Raw genomic sequence first — 22,047 nt, 5'->3', positions numbered from 1 at the left:
TTATCCTGAACAAGCACCAGAAAGTGCTTTTTTCTTTTATGAGTTACACCGTACAGATTCTCTTACTTTTAGCGGAGTATAGGAAAATAAGATATAATTTTCATTGTATGTAAAGTAACGTTTGCTTCTATCCAAAATTTCATGCAGTGGTTGAGCCGAGCATAGGCAACTAAGACACGGTTCCGCATCCGTAATATTAGTATTGATATAATAGAATCTAGCCCTGTGAAAGCATACAGCTTCGAGCAGACAGCTCAGTGTACCGTGTTTTAGTGTTCTCAAATTGTCACTCGCTGGGGGTTACCTCGCCGGTGATCGTTGGAGAGTTAAATTGCCATTCGCTATGATCTTACGCTCCGCATAGTCCCGTAAGGATTCTTGAATTCTCTCGATTTCGTTGCAATTCGATTGTAAATCGCTTTTGCATATGTAAGGTAAGCAAGCAGTGACAGCCTTGTTCCACTTTCAACTATGAAAAGTGTGAAATAAATTTTCTAAAGTGGGTAAATAAATAATTTAACGTTTTATAAATATAATTTGATTAATGCCATATATTTTATTAGATTGATTAGCATTTTAATAAATGAGCTGATAATTTTTCTTTAATCAATATAGAAATAATTAAAATTATTTGATTCACTGCCAACGTTCATGACAGTTTGACATAAATTCGAGTGCATTTTCGACTTTTCACTTCAGTGTTGTATGGACTCGAACGAATCAAAGATGTCCCCCAGTGTCTTATGCTCATTTTCCATTTTCAATCTATCCGTAATCGATAGATTTATTACTTAGCAACGTTGTTATGGGCAAAAAATATCCATACATTTTTTTAACTATTAACAACTTAGCTAAGCAACTTACCAACAGATTACAGATAGATTGAATATAGAAAACGGACGTTAGTTGTTATCAAAAGTAATCTAATGACATACAAACATTTATTCTATACAACGCGTTGAATCTACTAAGAATTGTTAGGCTATCAAATGGATAACAAAATTTGGATAGGATGTGACAACTGTATTTTCATCTGTAGTCACCACACGTAACATACTCGTAAATATATGATAACTAACATAGAAAAATGATAAAACCTTTTAATTCATCGGGGTTTAATGATCGTAAAATGAGCGCGGGCCAGATAACACTGTAACCCAATGATCGTGTGCAGCGTCTGATAAATGCCACTATTGACACCGGAAATATCCACCATTGATGGTAGGACGCACGACCGGACGTTATTCTCGTGGTGATATGAATCTTTTATACCGATTAAAAAAAGTATATTATTATTGTAGAAACATTCTAGCGTAGGGCTTTGTTTAGGTGTTTCCCTGTCACGTGAAAATTGCGTCATATATTAACTAGCCTTACAAAAGTAACTTAGTTTTGGTTCTCCATCTTGTGTGTGCTATTGAGCTTATTACTTCTCTATTCTCTCTTTTATGAAACAGCGATAAGGATGAAGCACGTGTCCAGTGGCGCGCATTATAAAATAGGCTCATAATGAAATAGAACAATTATCATCATCATCATCATCATCACATCAACCCTTTTCCGGCCCACTGAGAAGTGGTTAAGGCCGTAGTCCTACACTGGCCGTGGATTGGTGGACTCCAGAAATCTTTGACACTATTATGTAGAACTCTCAGGCATGCAGGTTTCCTCCCGATGTTTTCCTTCACAGTCGAAGCAACTGATATTTTAATTACTTAAAACACATAACTTGGAAAAGTCATAACTGCGCGCTGGGATTCGAACTCGGCCCCCTGAAAGTGACGTCGGGCTCTCACCCAATAAATAAATAAAAAAATAAATATACTACGACACTACACGCATCGCCATCCAGTATCTATGAATATTTGTATGAATTTTATACATAAATACTTAGAATATAAATATACATATAAAAAACCCAGACACTAACAGAAAAATATTCACGCTCATCACCCACCACATCGTGGGAATCGAACCCACGGCCTTGGACTCCGAAAATTTGCAAACTGCGCCAATCGACCGTCAACCACCCAACCAACAACTCAATGCGCTATCACCGCTTCAAAAAGAACAATAGGCAAGATTTAATCTTCATATCAATCAGTTACAATTAATCGTTATCGTTAATGAAAATCGGTAAACATTAGAGTACGATGCGACGAATCACGTAGCGGTAGGCGGAACGGAGTTATTGGCATCCGAAACCGGCCTAAGTCTTGAGAGATTCGCGTGCACGCTGGTATTTATATATTTTTTGTAAATGGAAAAACAGAGCAATACTTCACAGGGCATTCAAGGAACTCGGTCTATGGTCCATCAACCTGAGCCGTAGGTGTTAACTTATGTGCCTGTAATTACACCGGCAATCACCCCCTTCGGACCGGAACACAGCAATGCTCATTAGCGGCAGAAATAAGCTTGGCGGTAGTGCTTCCCCGGAGGTGCTCTGTCACAGAAAGCTCTACTACTACATCTTCTTTTTCTTTTTTTTTACTTTTAGGTGTGCCAAATCAGCACGTTGTTCTCTTCCAATGTCACGTATATTTGGAAGATTTTGCTACTACTTAAATATTATTTAATATAATATTGTATTAAAAACCGTGGTTATAAGACAATATATATATTTAAGTGATAACGTGGTTTCTTCTACGGAATTTCCTTAAGATAATAGAATAGATAGCTTCATCGCCCACCGAGAGACGCTGAGCCTTATTAAAAGGCCCATCGTTACACATGCTTAAATGCGTAGGTCATTATCATTATCAAACAAAAAAAAGAATAATTGGTAGACTTTACACGCCTTGACAACGTAATGGAGAACTCTCAGGTATGCAGGTTTCCTCACTACGTTTTCCTTCACTGTTAAAGCAAGTGATATTTCAATTGCCTAAACTTAAAACGCACGTAACTCCCGAAAGCAGTTGCGTGGACTAGGTTTCTTAACAGGGTATGCATACAGCTGTAAATTGCATACAAAGGCAATAAATCTCCTCCTATACGAGTTATATATAAATTTTAGGGTATGCAGAGTTTTCGTGCATATATGAAGTGCACGCCACTGCTCGAAAGGTTTGAGGCGCGTGCCGAATCAAACTCGCTCCCTGCAAAAGGGAGGCCGAAGCCCTAAACCACTTCTACATTTGCGTAGTTACCTAATACCATTTAATACAAGGCCTCTAGACTAAACATCGCCCGCAATTTTTGGTAACACCCGCTGCCTCCTATGTACGAAACCATCTAAATACAAATAATCAATGAATGTCTTAACTGTTTATCAGGAATGCCAAACGACATTAAACGTTCTGCCACCGTAATCGTTTTCACTTGTGTATGACACCATATCCCGTGTCAACGCTACAAGTTATGTTATATTATGAGTTGTACCTAAGTAATTATTGTAACAAGAATGTGATGACATTGTATTGCGAATATTTTGCAAACACAGCCGGTAGTTTATAAACAGAAGATTTTTTATTTGGATACAATGGACGGGTTTTGAATAAAATGTCGGAGGAAGGAAACGCGAAACACCTTAGTATGGTATGCGACCATTGAAAATCTGAAATGCCAAATAACATTTCAGAAAGATTTTTTGTATTATAATTCTTATAATTTTTTGGAAAACTTCTAACCTACTGCATTTTCTGCATAATCAATGCAAATCTCTCTCGTTTGCGAATATCACCTCGTTATATATTCTCTGTGTTGTTATTATGTGGAGTACAAGCCTGGACACTCACCCAAGCAATGAGCAAAAAACTGGGAGCTTTCGAGATGTAGGTGTACAGGTGAATGCTTCGAATATCTTGGAGAGACCATGTTCGTGATACCACCGTGTTGCAGAGAATGTGGAAGTCCATAGAGATTCTCAAAAGTGTAAGAAAGAAAGCAAGAATATCCGGGACATATAATACCCAATACAAAGTGCAATCTGCTCCAATTCATTAAGAAGGCGAAATAAAGGACAAACGTAGGCCTGGTCGACCTGGGCTACGCCAGTAGTTTGACAAGACCACAAAGTCACAGTGACTTTGTACTTATGTTAAAATACTGGAGTAACTCATGTTAAAGCAGCTGCCAATAAAGGTCAGCTAGCCCAGTGTGCATGTGAACTATATCCATACGAGTTAAGACTGCACTTGTAAGTGTACTACTTCGGTATAATGTGCACCGCCTAGCCTACGTCTACCCTGCACCTATTTGCTGCAGACTGCACCGGCAATGTGCTAGTGTCCAATTACTAGCGAAGCCCGCAATGCGCTAGGGGTGCGGCGCGCGAAGTTTGTCGCGTCTTGATTTATTCTAGGTTTGCCATTTTGTTGAACATTACCTACCTACCTAGCTAAGCTAGCCGTAGCATAAGCAAGAGACAATATTTTTATATTCCCCAATTATAATCGATGACTAACACGAGATGAAATTAAATGTACCAGTTTGGCTAGCATAGGCAGGATACAAAAATTATATCCCCTGACGGGATGAAATTTACGTGTCCACCTGCCAAAGCACGAAAATAGGAAATAGGAGAATTCTACCCCTGTGTATTTATTATATTATTACACCTATATTTTCTTGTGCTCGGAAAGAGGTTAAAACTGTATGAGATCATAAATATTTCGTCCTTTCCCCGTGAAGATAAACTTCTCCCACACATTCTAGCCGGGATCTTACTACCGTCATTTTTCGTTTTTTTTTTTCTGTAGGATTTGTTTGCTCACGAAAGTTCACTATCGGAGGATTTTTAAGAAAAACAGAAAAAGAATTTTTGCTTATTTGAATTGATAGTTGTTATTGTAGAATGTTATTAAAGATTTGCCAGCTAAGCTCATTTCTAAGCCAGCGAAAATCTAAAATGCTCTAGTGCAAAACAAAAACATTTCTCTTTGGCACTTAGACTCGTGTTTTTTTAAAAATCACGTATTCAAACTGAGTTACTTGACGATCTCTGGCGCAGTGGTCACTCTCCGTCTGTCTACTATGTAAATATCACTTCCCAGGCAGTTATAACGTATAAATCACCCAACTTTCATATGGAAATCAATCAATTTTCACACAGGCATCGGAGCGCGACGAATCGCGGTTGATAAAGCGTCGGCGACTAGACGTAGAGCCACGCGCTCGTCTCATAAGCGGCGTCGGAACCATTCGTTGCGTTGGAAGTACCAAAGTAATAAACGCGCGGGAACGGTAATTATGTAATCTTCTTCTTTAGACTACTTCTTGCCCTTATTTCACTTATGTGGAATCGGCATAACATGTCCTCTTCGAACTTGAAAACTTGGTATATTTTTCACGAACGGATATGTTTTGTAATAAAAAAAATATACAATATTTTTTTAATTACAAAACATAAAAATATACAATATTTTTTTAACATATACAAGTATTAGTCTAACTATGTAAACACACGTTATTTCGGTCAATTCTTACTATCTAATGGTGACTAGACGGATAGTCATTTTCTTGTTGGAACACCCTCCACTCAGTATGGCGAGAACTGATAAACGATAACAGCCAAACATAAGTGTGTTAACCTGGGAAAGCTAAGTTCTTTCGAGAATTACTTATAGTGTAGTTTCAGCTTTTATAGTTCAAAAAACATTTAAAATATTTTGTAACTCTCTGCGTCGCGTTAATTCTAATTCAATAATCTGTTTAAGTTCAAGTACTAATGATTGTACTGATGATGCTGCATTACCCTCGTAAGGCGCCAATTGATTTTAATGCGCAATGTTGTGCGTGTTAGTTAAAACTTTCGTTTAAAATACAAGGTTGTGGCCCTGCTGCAACCAGTTCCCCGCTCGTCACTCGTGCCGGCTAAATCTCGCATAGCACAATGGCTGCCTCGCGGCTCTACAACCGGAAACTATAAATCTCCTGTACGAAATGCGAATCGTTGGATAGGGTTGCCATTTGAAAGAGTTTTGAATCAGGCATCTAACATTGAGATTCTAACAACAACGATTCCGACCAAAATACTGGGGGTTGTTAGCCAAGGCAGTCGCCGTGGTTCTTAAGTACCGTGACTCTTAAGAAATCTTGATCTCCGCACAGTGGCATGCACTTTATACTTGCACAATAGCACTGCCTAAACTGAAATTTTATATTAGTTTTATTTACATTTTATCATAAACAAGAAGTTATGTGGCCAGGTAAACGCTCAGCTCAATAAGAGAGCTCTACAAGTGACTCTAGTACTACTCTGATAGGTGGAGGATTTTTCCAGTCTATGTCAACTTTCTATATGCATACCCTCGTAAAAAACCTTGTACATGCCACTGCCACCACTGGGACATTGGCATAATCAAAAAAGTACGCCGAAGCTCAACAGCAAAGACTTCTTAAACATGTTTATCATGATGGCTCAAACTTAAAGCTTCCGGGTAGCAAATATCAACTGAGAAGGTTGAAAAAGATAAAAAACCTTTGGCATCATGAATGGCAGAGAACATAAAAATCTGGGGTGTTTTAAAATATGCCATTTACTGGTGACGTTTTTTTAAATTACCATCACAATCAACAACACATCAAACCATTACCGACCCACTACAGAGCACGGGTCTTCTCCCACAAAGAGAAGAGGTTAGGGCCGTAGTCCACCATGCTTTCCCAGTGCGGATTGGTGGACTCCACACACCTTTGAGAACACAATGTAGAACTCTCAGGCATGCTGGTATACTCGCCATGTTTTCCTTCACAACAGTTCGAACTCTGCTCCCAGAAAATGAAGTCGAGCTAGTAGGTAATCTACCTACTAGGTGGCACACCCCTCTAACTTTTCTAAGTTAGAGGTGCGTGCTGGGATGTTGTTTTGCGTTTTAAGTAATTAAAATATCACTTGCTCCAACGGTGAAGGAAAACATGGTGAGGATACCAGCATGCCTTCGATTAGGCATTACTTATTTAGGTGTTCGTGTTTAGTGAAAACATGCATTAGTGGAATTAAGCCCTAAATCCCTCCTTCCTCCAAGAGATGTGTTCCCACTAGTACGTTAAGGCTCATGGTTATGAAATCATAGCCCTAGTCGGTCTCATCATACCTGAACGCTGACTCGATGAGAGGCACATTTTTGTCGATAGGATGGTAACTAGCAACGGCCAAAGCCTCCCACTAGACCACTCCAGAGAATATTCAGACTGCCTAAACTGCTCCGCTAGGGACCGAACCCGGGAACTCATAACCTCCTCCAGCAGGGCTAGCCCAGGTAGGAGATAATAATTATATCCCCCGATTATATCCCCTAACAAGGGATATAACTAACGTGTCCACCTCCTAAAGCCCGGGAACATGGAATAGGAGAAGTTTACCTCCGTATATTATTTGGATATTATTTTAACTTGTGCGCCAGTGCTCTGAGATTTGATAAAGCTGTGGGAGAAGATACATTTTTATCCTTTCCCCGGGCATATAATTGTCTCCTTCCCATGCTAGCCGTGCTGCATAATTTGAAGTCCAGGCTATAGCATTAATTACATCAGGACTTGCTCTTGACAACAATACAACTGGTGACCCTACGGTAGCCAAAAGCGGTAAATAATTTTACGACATTGTATGCATGTGTGCATGAAACGCAGGTATATTGACCAATCCGAATGCGCCATTCCAAGGACAAACTTGTAACATAATCATGGAAGCGAGTGTGCAAAATATCAAAAGGTATAACATGGTAATTTCGATTGCAGTGAAAGGTTTTTAAAGGTTATATTGGCTTGGTGGTTGCCGTGTTGATTATGGCATATTCAGCGATGTACTCAGTGCACGTGCTATTTGTTTTGAATTCGTAAGTTGCAAGTTGTCAGGCGCTTGGTAACTTTGCAGCCGAAGATCGGGATCACCTTGGCTTGTTGTTTCCTTCGATTTGCCAAATGTCAGCTCGGTGACTGCAGTAGGTGATTGTCTTTCGTAAGTCACACGGAAGTTTGTAATGTTTACTTTCTATTTCTTTTAATTAATACATATACGCATTATTTACATACCGAGCCACGAAATGTAACACTGTAAAAGTCCGTTTTTTTTCTATTTAGTTAAGTATAGATTTCATTTATCCTTACTAGGGGTATACCGTATACGTAGTATGAGGTTTGCACTCTCCCAATCTCTAGTACGTAGTCATGTAATCGGTCTTGGCGTTGGCGTTGGCGTTGTTGTGTGATTGTTGCAGTGGTGTCATAGAGCACCTGATGCCAACTCACTCAACATTAACTATAATAATAAAGAAATCGCAGTAAGGAACCTTAGACTAGGCACGACTTTATCTAGATTTCATTACTTTTTAGAGATAACAAGCAGCTCCATCGAGACATGGCTAGTTTTTTACAGCATGTTTTTGGTGGGATTACCTTTACATTCTATACTACTGGTATTAACAAAAGCTTTCAGCAGCGCAGGATGAAGAAGCGTGGATGTAAGTTGTAAAACAACTTAGAACGCATCATTACTTTCATCAGGCATAATAATTTTAAAGCGCAAGCCTATCTAGCTAGCTTACAACTTGCACCACCCCCCCCTTATGTCGGTCGGTCGCCAAACAGACTTGTTTTGATTACATAATAGGAGTAAGTATGTTCAGTAAAGTTAAGTTATAAACCTGAACATGAAGTAGCGACCCCTTTATTATTCCGGGGAGGAAACCCAGGACCTACAATTAAAACAACAGCGCTCGCCGTTGCGCCAGGGAGATCGTGAAAAACACTTTAAGTTGTAAATAAGGTCCATTTTACGTTAAAGTGTCATGACTCCGTGATTGCATTATTTAATACTTCGCTATTCGTCGATGGTTTGGAGTATCCAAGCACTCACTACTTCAGTGTAAAATAGGATCATATGCTCACGTTTAAAGCTCAAAATAGACGCACTTCTACTTACACCCCTAATAGCAGGAACTTGTAAAATGAAGAGCAAAAATAATATTTTCTGCAGATAATTTGGTAATTGGAATATCATTTTGTAAACGATCACTACTTAAAATAGGTAGAAACTACTATCACTAACTACTACTTTAACTTACGGAAGTTTCTTAAAATAGGTATGTTTTATTCAGTTTGAATTTTATTCGTGCGTCTAACCTTACAAAGAAAAACGCTTTTGAACTCATTTATTACCTATTTCATTAAAGATACATGAAAATAATCACGAGTAAAATGCGATAAAAAGTATTTTCGGTGCGCTGTTTACTCACAGCAAATATAATCATAAATTGCTGGCCCGCGTCGATTTACTGCTGTAGCCTTAGTGCAATATTTGCCCGCTCGCACTCGATGAGTCGTTTTCGAGTATGGTTATACTTGAATATCGGAGTGAAATGGATCTTATTTTTATTAAATTAAAGCCCAAATTTGCTTACAATTCTTTAACTCGGTCTTTTGACACAACTCATGTAAAATTTCAGAAGAGTCACGTTTTTCGATTCTAAAACGAGAAATGTTAGGTTTATTTTTATTTCGACTATACAGAGTTTAATACTCGAAAACGAATTTACGATTGCGTGCACGCAAATCTTGTACTAAGACTACTGCATAGTATTACACGTCTCACGTCACAGTGCTCGATATTGTATGCAGTGCGCTTATCAAGCTGTCGTGCGGACGTGGCCTTATCAAACGTCTGTGAATGCTTGTAATATGAAACAGCTCGGCCGAAGCTGACGTTTGCTCTACTTAGCAGTTGCCGGCATTCCGATGTCACGTCGAGTCAGCTGGTAACCGACGATTCATTGTATTTGCACACATTACGAGTTTGTTACGTCACGTATGTCTACTACTTAACTGATAAGGTGATTAGAATTTATCATTGTTAGCGATATAACATTTCTATCCGAATCTTATATACAAGGAGTGGTTGCGAAGTGGGCGATTTGCTGCGAGCGCCATAGATCGTTGCGAACTGCAGAGTTCGGTTTAAAACTGACACCTGTCACGGTGCACCAATCATTTGATTAATTGTTACACCATGTGAGTGATAACCAGAATCGACAGTTTAATACTTTAGGCACCTACATTACATTTAATTTCTTATAAGTATTTTATCCTGAGTGGGCTACTATTTTACTTGAATAAGCTGCTAAGGTTGATAATACATTACTTGCAATGGAATTTTACAGAGATGTACATATATTGGCATGCTTACTTCAGCACCCTTAAACAGTTTATAATATTGTTATGAAATGCTACATTAAGCTTGCGAAGTTAACCCGTTCACACATTAAGTGGTTAATGGTTTCAAAGCAAATCGTTCCATATGCAACTTATCCAACAGTCTCCATCTACTTTGAGTGAACTGCTGCACTTGAATACCGACCGTTGCCAATCTATTGTGATCGCCACTATCTATAGTTCGTAACATATACTGGTCACCGCCAGGAACCGCAGAACTTTCCTGGCTGGTAGACGTTTACACCTCTTTCTAATTTAAATTAGAAAGAGGTTTAAGGCAAGGCGACCCGCTCTCTTCAAAGCTTTTTTTAGCTGTCCTTGAAAATATATTCAGGACACTAAATTGGGACAACGTCGGGCTAAAGATATACGGTAGCTTCTTGTCACACCTGAGGTTTGCGGACGACATAGTACTATTTTCTGAAAGTTCAGATGGTCTACAGTATATGTTGGAAACATTAAATTTACAAAGTATGAAAGTAGGTCTGCATATAAATCAAGAAAAAACGAAAATTATCACAAACTCCACATGCAGTCAGATACAAATACAATCGAAAGTTATAGAATACGTAGAAGAATATATCTATCTTGGTCATCTGATCTCATTCCAAAACTCTATTGACAAAGAAATAGATAGACGAATCACCAATACATGGAAAAAATATTGGAGCATGAAGGAAATTTTTAAAGGAAATTTACCAATAAGATTAAAAACAAAAGCGCTAGAGACGTGTATATTACCATGTCTTACCTATGCATGCCAGTCCTGGCCTCTCTCAATCAGGACATTGAAAAAAATAAGGACATGTCAAAGAGGTTTGGAGAGGAGTATAGTTGGCCTTAAACTAAAAGACCGCATTAGGTGCTCTGATATAAGACGAGAGACCAAAGCAAGAGACGCCATAAAGCTAATTATGCAACTTAAATGGAGATGGGCGGGTCACATTCAAAGATGTCAAGATAGTAGATGGACAAAAATTGTTACCAACTGGCATCCCACGGATTGGAAGAGAAGACCCGGTAGGCCATTGAAAAGATGGGAGGACGACATCGCGAAAGTTGCGGGTAAGACATGGAGTACTCTTGCAAGGGACAGGTGCAAATGGAAAAATATGGAAGAGGCTTTTACCGCCGCTGGCGGTCCTTACGTAAATTAGATAGTATAAGTACAATAAGGGCAATATATTACTTAGCTATGAAAACATTAAAATAGAAAATAAGAATTTAGGATTAAGGAAAATTGTATTTGACTCTATTATATTTAGCCAGTAAGGAACTTAATTGTAAGGAATGTAAATAAAGCTTTATTATTATTATTATTATAGACGTTTACACAACACACAGTAAACGTAGTGAAGCCCTCCGGGTATACCCACCGTATGTTCCCTAGGTAGATGCACTATGTGGTTGCCAACTTAAAAAAAGTAGTTGTAGGGCCGTGGCGATAAAATATGCTGATGCCATTGCCTTCTGACCATGTCTCTTTATCTGCCTGATTAAATCTGTAAGTCTGAGCTCTCTGGTACACACATGTGGCCAGCCTCCGTGGAAAGAAGATGTTCCGAAGTACTAAACGCGCGTTTGACTTGTTGCAGAGACATCAGTACAGTGCGAGGAGAGTGGTCGGTTTGTTGCGGCGAAGGGTGCCGACAGCCGACGAGCGTGCATGACGCTTCACACACCAAGCAATACTGCTCGCAGGTGACGTATCTTCCTTGGATAGAAGCGACGTTATATTGCGGAATTCCATGATATGTTATAAAAAAAGCTCAATTGCTACACACCGCGAAAAGCAGCAGAATCTGTATGGTGCAATTTATAATCTGTTCAATGAGGATGCCCCGGTTTCGGAACGAAACGTGCGTAGAGGATACATTTCCGAAGATCTGTTTGGTCTATAAGGATTGAAGAAATTATAAATTACACCATACAGATTCTCCTACTTTTCGCAAAGTATAGCGAATTAAGTTTTATATGAAGATAGTGAGCGCCGAACTTGGTCGTGCAGAGCGTTCCACAGCGTAGTCGTTGTTGCAGAAGATCCAAGTTCTGCAGTAACAGGCATCGGAAGCTGTTGCCGCTGCGGCAGACGTGACTGGCGCGCTCCGCGGGTGCCCTGGGCCCGCCGCTCTATGCCGCTCCTGTCGCGCTAACCCGCCCGCCCGCCACTGCTCGAGCACGTGACACACTGCACCCGGTGAGTGCCGCCCTCGGGCCCCATGTAGACGCACCAATGTTTCGGAGCTATGTGCGTTTTGAGCACTCATACAGGGTCAAATAAAAGAATCCAGATATCTCTCTGCCTGTAGTTGTGTTTACATTAAAACTAACAAGTTGCGTTTTATGACTTTTTGTAACTCTATATATATTTCACAACCTATCGATATATAAATGGATACTCTACTTGTTACTACTCTGTAACGTAACATCGGCAACAGCGCTCGAACCACGAAGCTATCGTGCAGTCACTGACACGACTACGCGACGTTGTCTTATCAAATGTATTTGGTTACACAGTGTAATGTCACTCAACAGAAATAACATGATTTATTAATTTTATTCCATTAAATGAATTAATACTGAAGTTTGAAAAGTCGTAAAACAAAAGCCGGTAGTTATAATGATAGGAACTGCAAGGGCTAGAACTTTCTGGTATTTTTTAAATTAATCCTGTATACCACGTGCTTAGCGGTGAAGGAAAACATCGAGAAACTCGATAAGGTTCTCAAAGGCGTGTGAAGCTGTTGGTTCGATTTCCACAACTGAAGGTTTGTTGGATGAACATGAATGTTTTTCAGTGTCTAGGTGTTTATCTGTATATAATAATTATTTATTTATATTCTTCATAAAAATATTCAACAGTCATCTTGGTACCCATAACACAAGCTACGCTTACTTTGGGGCTAGACGGGGATGTGTGTATAGTCGTAGTATATTTATTTTATTATTTGATTTACTTGAATTTGCGGTCAACTTATCTAAACGCCGGATTAGATATTTAATATCAAAAAAATACGTGAGGATTGTTATCCTGGCTCTGTTGATACGTTGTTGCGGTCTTTTATGTTATGGAGCTCCAGAATGCTTTGGCCCATCGCTTACCGCATTATATTTTGTTTTCAGATCCGGTGTAAAAACAATTACCAACCCTCTGGAATAATTAGTTAGGTTTAATAATTAAGTGAAGTAAGCGCAGCCGTCGCCATGGGGTCCGTGAACGTGAACCGCAACGTGGCGGACGCGTTCTACCGCTACAAGATGCCGCGCATTTGCGCCAAAGTGGAGGGGAAGGGCAACGGCATCAAGACCGTCATCGTCAACATGCCCGAGGTGGCCAAGGCGCTTGGCAGACCCGCCACCTGTGAGTACACTGACATAACATAATATCTACCTTTATACCTTCTTCTTTTTTATTTCTTGTCCTATTATGTATCTATCCGTAGGTAGTCTTTTCGTGACAAAACTCGTCTGGGGAAGTATTACCACCATGTTTATTTCTGCCGCTAAGCAGCCTAGTTGCAACCCTGTGTTCCAATCTGCAGGGCGTGGTTGCCGGTGTTATTACACCCGAGAAACTACTGAACGGATTCTAATAATTATAAAAAGAGCTTTATCTGGAAGCATTGGGTATATTGTATTTCAATAATAATAGTATTTCAGTCTGAAGTAATGGTATTTGTAAAGCAAGCGAGAACAACTAGCGCAACAGAACTGCGCGGGCCACTTATTTAGTCAACACATGTCATCTGACTGATGTAACTCGCGAAAATATAGCATTCCATATGTAAGAGAATCGGTTTTTAGACAAAGTTCTTTTAAGATTATCCCCTACGTACATTTATACGTAAAATCTTATCTAGTTTCTTTTTATTGATAGCATAGATGTTTTAGAGACAATGTCAACACCAAATGGCATAAAACTAAGAGTACGTAACATTGGAAAGCGTTTAGGAAACGTCGTTCCGGCGTGAAATCCCATTTCCGTGGACGCATCCCACTTACGCGCTCAATTTTACTTCCATTTCACACTCGCCTGCTCCCTGCTACTTCTTGATATTGCATTTAACTCGTAATACACTTAAACTAACTTTAGCTTCATTTTACAAAATGGAATATATATATTTTTTTTATTCCACTATAAGTTAGCCCTTGACTTTAGTCTCACCTGGTGGTAAGTGATAATGCAGTCTAAGATGGTAGCGGGCTAAATTGTCAGGGTGTATGGTGGTCATACCCCTAATCGGTTTCTACGCGACTTCGCACCGGAACACTAAATCGCTTAGCGGCACGTCTTTGTGTGGTAGGGTGGTAACTAGCCACAGCTTCCCACCAGACCAGACCAGAGAAAATGCAGAAAATATAAATTACCAAATTGTCCTTACCGGGAATCGAACCCGAGACCTCCCACTTAAATTCTCAACTAAACTATACAACTAATTTATTAATTTACAGTTTTAATAGTTTTTGTTAATACATAGGATTATCCAACGGAATTTGGATATTTAAAAATTTTATAAACAATTTGCGTTAAACTCAACAATACTACGTATGTTCTAGATCCGACCAAATACTTCGGCTGCGAGTTGGGCGCACAGACACAGTTCGATTACAAGAATGAGCGCTTCATCGTCAACGGCAGCCACGACTCCGCCAAGCTGCAGGACCTGCTGGACGGGTAACTACTGCCGTCATCATCATCATCATCACCATTACCATCACCATCGTCACCGTCATCATTATCAACATCATTAGTCTATCTACGCGCAAACCTCTCATTTTTAAGTCTAGACTAAGACTTTTAAGAGCATTCTCTCTCTACGTCGCTCATTGCTGTGGGTCCCCACAGCAAGGAGGACCCCTTCCACTTAACAACCATTTGGACGATTTAGCATTTGACTCTTGCTTTTAGCAACATGTAATGCAATATTCACTTTGGTGTCGAGAGCAGTGCAGATGTGATCTGATCGACTTATGGGGCTACGTCCTCGAGGTCTCTTTCCTTCCACTTTGCCAGTGTACACTATCTTTTCAAGATTGATTTAGAGCATTCAGTATTTATTCTCATTTACAATTTGCTTAACAAACGCTACTGTGCGTTCGCACACCACATCGACTCGAGCATTCATATGTGAGCTTTATGTCATGCCAAGGTGATTGAAGATTATGTAGAGTGTGGATAATCGGCGATAGGCTACTGACACAAAAAAAAAGAATTTAGTTTTCACCATTATCTCAATACCCTGTTAATTAAAAATTGTGTAACCCGCGCAGTTAAAGAATAGATTTATAAATTTACTATCTCGCTCGCACGCCTTTATATTGTGCGAAAGAGATAGCACGACATCGGCCACCTTTTATATATCTATTCTTTAATGGCTCTGGTAATATGCACGCGTCAAAAGTGTCTTTGACATTTGTTATAACACAAACGATCGTTCGCGTGATGCAGGTTCATCCGCAAGTTCGTGCTGTGCCCGGAGTGCGACAACCCGGAGACGGAGCTGATCGTGTCCACCAAGCGGAACACCATCTCGCAGGGCTGCAAGGCGTGCGGCTACCACGGCGTGCTGGACTTCAACCACAAGCTCAACACCTTCATACTCAAGAACCCGCCCGCCGCCGACCCCAGCATGCAGGTACTGGATTGTAAAAACAGACTTTATTGAACACACACAAAAAAAAAAGTTTACAAAAGGCGGACTACCAGCCAATGTTGGGACGTACGAAAAAACAAGTGTGGATATGGCAAATACAAAGCTTATGATTATAAACTGTTACATGATATACAACGTGTAAAGGAAAACCGCAGTAATACTACACAGGCTTTAGATGTACATTATTGACTGTCTCTGAAACTTGTCTGTGAAACTGAAACGCTAATAGTTTTTTAAGTAAGCCATTGCCATAGTTTTTACTAAAAGAAATCAGATACAAATCTAACACCACATGCAAAAGTAAATCAAGTGACTTCTGTCACTTTATTAGGTACGCGTCGCGTAGCGTAGGTACTATGCTCGTGTCGGTCTTTTACCTTCGATAGGGTTGTCATGAGTAAACACTTCGAATGATTTGAATTCGTTTGCATGGAAATATAAAAATGCTTTCTTTAATTTAATATTTGTGCATGCTTCCTTATGAAATATACTGATGCATCCTACAATATTATTTCTTCATTCGGTTACACGTTGTATTAAAGATACAATATATATATATATATATAAATACTACATTTACGTAAATATTATATAAAGAATGGATATAAAGATAATAGATTATATCCTTATATAAAACAGTCGAGGTCTGAGGGTATGGAGAAAAATGTTTTTTTGGAGAGGGAACGAACATTAAAGTTATTCAAATCTTGTCGCTGCCCCCATGTGTGCATGATTCTCAGTGAATGTATTATAATTATCTTACAGATATGAGGCCTGTCGTACTATAACCATATAAAGATGAAATCAATCGTGCGGGCAACACTTAATATATTTGGTTTGTCTTTGCAGGGCTCCTCGCTGACGGAGGGCAATCGCGGCAAACGCTCCAAGCGCAGCGGGCCTGCCGCCAACGGCAATCATGATGGGGAAAACCACGACGGCAAGAATGTAAGGGCACCAGAACACCAACGATCACTGTTTTTTTTTCACCTCTTCCCTATCCGCATCCCTTTTCCCTGACCTTCTTTATGCCCTTGTGGGGGGCCATATCGACGACGTATCGACGACGGCCAATTGGCGCAGTGGGCAACGTTCCTGCTTTCTGCGTCCAAGGCCGTGCGTTCGATTCCCACAACTGAAAAAATTGTTATTATACACACAAGATTGAAGAAATAAATAAATTAACGGTGTTGATCTTAAATAAATAGAGTAACTGCTGAGTTTTTTACGACTCCTTAGAATCTCCATTCCTAAGCAGGTCGCTGAGTTGCAACAAACATGACACACTTGACGAAAAGCGCCCTTGTATTAGGACCTTATTTGTTTTTAAAACTGTAAATAATGATTTTTACTTGGTGCTTACTCTTTTGTAACCATTATCAAAGACACCATGACCCTTTTCATTATAACTGTTGTCCTTTGATAGGAGAGCGATGCCCCGGTCACTCCGACCACGCCTAACCCGAAGAGCAGCAAGAAGGAGAAGGCGAAAGCGGCCGACGACGACGACGACGATGGCAACTGGACGGTGGACGTCAGCGAGGCTGCCGTCAGGGCGAGGATGCAAGGTTCGTAACATATCGCATGACGTATAAACTCAAATTGAAAACCCAAAAATGTCAAAACAAAATCTCAAAACTCCTATCTAAGCTAGAGCTGAAATGTTATCTTATTTTTAGGAAAACTCTTAAGCATAACACTGTTTCTTTTGTTTTACGAGTAAAGTGTGGGGACGACAGAGGTTTTACAACAAAACGATAACTTAACAAGTTTTATAAAGACTGATGAAATACTAGACATGGTTCTTTGGCCTACAAGCCAATGATTTAAGATCGTTTTTTTTGTTTGTAGGACCATGCGCTACTACCATCGAGTAAAACAATATTATTTGAATATTGTTGACGATCATGGCTCAGATGCTTAAGAATTTCATGCCTTCTAAAAAAATGGCATATAGCAAAGCAATCTTTATAATAAAAAAATAAACGATTTTGATAATAATAATAATGTACTAAATATAATAACGTTTTTGCATACATCAAAAACGTGCTACAACTAGCTTTAAGTTGCAAAAACTAACTGACTTTGATAGAAAATGTGGGTGTACCGCCGATATATTTACATCTTAATCTTTAGTAACCAGATATACTGAAGTCGAGAACGAATACGTTAGAAGGATGTCGGTTAATAACACTGCTTATATTATTATTTAAACTTGCTTATATTATTAATGAGAAAGTGTGTATGTTTGTCTTTTACGCCCTATGTAAGCAACCAATCCCATTTTACGAAAGGACGGAGGATAACATAGGCTACTTGTTATTACTACGAAAACATACTGTTCCCACAGCAGGGGCAACTGATAGTCGAATATTGTATAGAAGCCGGCGTCACTTTGCTTGGAATTCTTTGATTTATTATGATAATTAAGCTTAATTTGCTATACTCCGCGAAAAGCAGGAGGATCTCTATGGTGCAGTATAGTAACCTCTTCAATGTTCATATGTGACGAGTGTCCGTTCCAGATCTAACGGAGGGCGCGAAGAGCATGACGCTGTCGGAGGACAGCGAGAAGAACGAGAAGCAGCGCATGGACATCTTCTACTCCTTCCTCAAGCAGCGCGCGGACGCCGGCGAGGTGGAAGGCGCCAAGGCCGTCAACGACATCCTGCACGAGGCGGACCGGTACGTGCCCCGCCCGGTGGTGCCCAGATTAGAATAGTGGCAAACTTGATCTCTGTTGCACCAATGTCACATTTACTCAATAAATTTTGGTAGGCAAATTTTCAACGTTAAGTTAGAATGATCAGCAATTCTCATAATAATTGTAAGCATTTAATGTTGGTCTCTCCCGAAGGAGAACACGTTTACTATTCATGAAAATAGGTTTAAGAAGCCTTTTTAAATTTAGTTATATTTGTTAAAACTTGGCATTGGCTATACAACTAGAACTTTACTTATTTTGTTATTAGCTTTAAACTTTTCTAACCAATAACATAAATAATAAAAAAAAGCCATTTATTACTCACAAATATATATATATATTGTTTATTGTAATTATTATTTTAACTTATTATTGATATAATATATTAAAATCAATAAGAGTAATGAATGGCCCTCGTGCCGCAGGCTGGAGGTGAAGTCGCGCGCGCTGCTGGTGGCGTTCGAGGTGCTGGTGGGCGGCAGCACGCTGGCCGCCGACGTGAAGCGGCACCGCGGCCTGCTGCTGCGCCTGGCGCGCGCCGACCCCAAGGCGCCGCGCGCCGCGCTGCACGCGCTCACGGCGCTGGCCGCCACCAACGCCTCGCTGCTGCCCAAGGTCCCCGCCGCTCTGAAGGTAACGAGCCACTTCTGACGAGCTCTCTTTCTACATCCCGCTTTGTTGCTATCCTCCCGCTGCGTCCCGACTCTTCCCGTTGTTTGACATTCATTCTCTCCCTATCCAATCTCCGTTGGCCCCTGACCTCCCCCCCCTCCCCCGATCCAAACCGACCCCCCAAATACCACCCCGCCAAACACCTCCCCCTTCCCCCAGTCAAACCCTTCCCCAGTACCCCAATCAAAGCCCTCCCACTTCCCCCAATCAAACTTTTCCCCGGACCCGCAAGCAACCCCATCATCCGCCATACACTTATGTCACTTTCCGTTGTTGTATGTGATACAGTGGCAGTTGTTACTCGCCTTGTGATCATTCGCCACTACTTACAATTCCAGAAGGTCTGTTACATCCATGCTAGGGACCAGCAACTGTAAATTTGATTAAATCGGTCAATCGTATGCGTGACCTAGGGGGCACCAGAGTGCCTCTTACCTTTGACAGCAGAACGATACGTTCTATACGTCTCGCAGGTACAAATGCTTGTTAATCTGGCATATAGTATTTTTAGCATTCACTAAAAGAAGCATCGGATTATTGAGATATCTTATTTCAAACACATTGTCAGTACCGTTGTGGGTTCCTAGTTTTGTTTTACTAAACTCACGTTGAACTACCTATAATCATTGTCGACTACGGATTATGAGGCGAGTGAGTTGTGCCGTGTTAATAGGACGATGTTGATAGTGTTATTGTGTCCCAGTTGCTGTACGACCTGGACATCGTGGAGGAGAAGACGATCCTGGAGTGGGCCGCCAAGCCGTCGCGCAAGTTCGCGTCCAAGGAGGTGGTGGCGGACGTGGTGCGGCGCGCGCAGCCCTTCATCGACTGGCTGCAGCAGGCCGACGAGGAGGACTCGGACGAGGACAGCGGCGAGGACATCGAGGTGAGCGCCTGACAGACGCCGGCCGTATATCCGACCAACACCTGACCAACACCTGATCAACGCCTGACCAACAGCCAACCTAATATAGAGTCAAGGAAAAATTAAAACTAACAACTTTTGTTCTGAGCCTTTTTTTAAAACTTTATAGTTTATGAAATATTAAATATTCAATATTTTACATAGATACTAATGTGACATATGCAACAGCGCGCGCACCACGACTCTATCGTGCGGTCACTGACCCAACTTCGCGAATCACACTTATTTGGTTGCTCAGTGTAATGTCACTTCACAGAAATGATTTATTAATTATTTGTATGAAATGAATTAATACTGAATTTTGAAAAGTCTTAGAACAAAAATTGTTGATTTTAACGATGAGAACTATAATGTCGAGAGCTTTCTGGTATTTTTATTTAACCCTGTAAATAGTCAGAGTCAAACAAAGTGTAAAGTCAAAGTCAAAAATATCTTTATTCAAGTACGCCAATAGATGCCACTTTTGATGCGTACGTTATATTCGTAAACTTAAAACTACAACTACGAGGGTTCCAAAAGCGTCCTGGTTAAGAAGACGCTCAGGTGGTTAGAGCACTGAAAACTTTATGACTTGTTAAATATCGTGCGTTTCGATGCGCATAATTCAATGTTCGGTATCAGCCAATTCATCGGGACGTCATAGTTTACTACCTTCGCGAAGTTAAGCTCGCAGCTAACTTCCGCGACGACATAAAGTTTGAATCTTTTGCATAGACATTGAGGCGTCTCAAAGGGTCTATAGTCTCAAATGCCGACTCGTGAGTCTGGTTTGGTTGGATTGGGTCTTATTTATCCCATCGATTTGTAGTTCGTCCTAATACCAACCAATTCATTGCAAACAAAAACATCGAGGTCTGACAAAGTATCTGGTCAGGATAGCTCACAAACATCTGAAATTCACATCTTGAAAAGTTGCATAAGTGATTGATATGCTTATTATGTCCTTTCAGATCGAGTACGACGACCGCGCCAAAGTGACCCCCATCAAGGCGGTGCCGGCGGCCGCACCCGCGCCCCGGCCCCAGCCCGACGACGACGCGGACATCGACGTCGACATCGACGCGATCTAGACTATCGCACGTACACGTCTCGCCCCCCGCCCCTCCGCGTACACCCCGCACTCCGTAACCGTAGTGTCACTATACGTCATAGATGTCGTCAGTGTTTTATAAAAGAGGCTAGCTGTCGTCCGCGTTTAATATGGTTTTTTACAAATCCCGTGGGAACCTTTTCCCTGGGATAAAAAGTAGCCTATGTTACTCTCCGTCCTTTCCACTTACTGTATGCCACAACCACATTTATTGGTTGCTTAGAGTTTGAAGCATGGGCAAACAAACACTTTCGCATTTATAATTTTAGTAAGGATTACCATTTATCATTCTCAGAAAATTAACTTTGATGAGCCCATTTGAGTGGAAACACTTTAATTGATCAAATTTAAATTCAACTTCAAATTCAAATCTTTATTTGTGTGATTGCAGGTTAACAAATATGGCATGCAAGTTATTATAAAACAATAAAAATAAATGTACTTTATCTGCTTACGTTTATGCCACCTTTCGCATGGTTTTATATCAATGTTTATTTTTGATGGGACAGTCAGTGTCAGACCGGCTATTGGCATATGGCGTCGCACCGTGGGCGTAAAATCGAGCCTCCCTTTCATGGCTTTTTCAAATAAAGTATTTAAAAAAAACCATCATACATTTTTTATTTTAACATATTTATTTTCAATAAATCCTTACATTTAAACCAAATAAGTTTGTTTTTTCAAACAGAATAGTTGTCACTATTATTAAAACACTGATGATGTCAAAACGTGCTTCGCATTCAATCTCTAAAATAAGTCCTTTTTAAAAAGAAGTCTCCTTAGAACATGTTACCAATAAGTTTAGCGTAGAAACCGCGAAGCACGCACTGTCTGTGCCCTAAGCGTAAGT

The 22,047-nt window shown here is 40.3% G+C and overlaps 1 protein-coding gene across 3 annotated transcripts in view; it reads left to right on the top strand.

Annotated features, from left to right (window-relative positions):
* The window catches only part of LOC120631336 (eukaryotic translation initiation factor 5), a 40,461-nt gene extending 18,617 nt beyond the window's left edge, over nucleotides 1–21,844 (top strand). For 2 of the 3 annotated variants that reach the window (XM_039900828.1, XM_039900829.1), the window contains exons 3-13: nucleotides 11,748–11,853; nucleotides 12,190–12,349; nucleotides 13,276–13,513; nucleotides 14,710–14,827; nucleotides 15,602–15,788; nucleotides 16,656–16,754; nucleotides 17,233–17,374; nucleotides 18,332–18,491; nucleotides 18,936–19,143; nucleotides 19,886–20,068; nucleotides 21,058–21,844. In XM_039900828.1, coding sequence (XP_039756762.1) covers nucleotides 13,357–13,513; nucleotides 14,710–14,827; nucleotides 15,602–15,788; nucleotides 16,656–16,754; nucleotides 17,233–17,374; nucleotides 18,332–18,491; nucleotides 18,936–19,143; nucleotides 19,886–20,068; nucleotides 21,058–21,177 — 1,374 coding nt within the window. In that variant the 5' untranslated portion in view covers nucleotides 11,748–11,853; nucleotides 12,190–12,349; nucleotides 13,276–13,356 and the 3' untranslated portion in view covers nucleotides 21,178–21,844. Of the gene's footprint in view, nucleotides 1–5,056; nucleotides 5,188–11,747; nucleotides 11,854–12,189; nucleotides 12,350–13,275; nucleotides 13,514–14,709; nucleotides 14,828–15,601; nucleotides 15,789–16,655; nucleotides 16,755–17,232; nucleotides 17,375–18,331; nucleotides 18,492–18,935; nucleotides 19,144–19,885; nucleotides 20,069–21,057 lie in introns of all 3 variants that reach the window. The other variant, XM_039900830.1, reaches the window with a different exon arrangement.
* The last annotated feature ends 203 nt before the right edge of the window (nucleotides 21,845–22,047 follow it).

Source organism: Pararge aegeria, chromosome 18 (genome assembly GCF_905163445.1).
Source record: "Pararge aegeria chromosome 18, ilParAegt1.1, whole genome shotgun sequence".
In the NCBI taxonomy this organism is placed as follows: domain Eukaryota; kingdom Metazoa; phylum Arthropoda; class Insecta; order Lepidoptera; family Nymphalidae; genus Pararge; species Pararge aegeria.
This window is presented reverse-complemented; position numbering and strand designations above follow the sequence as displayed.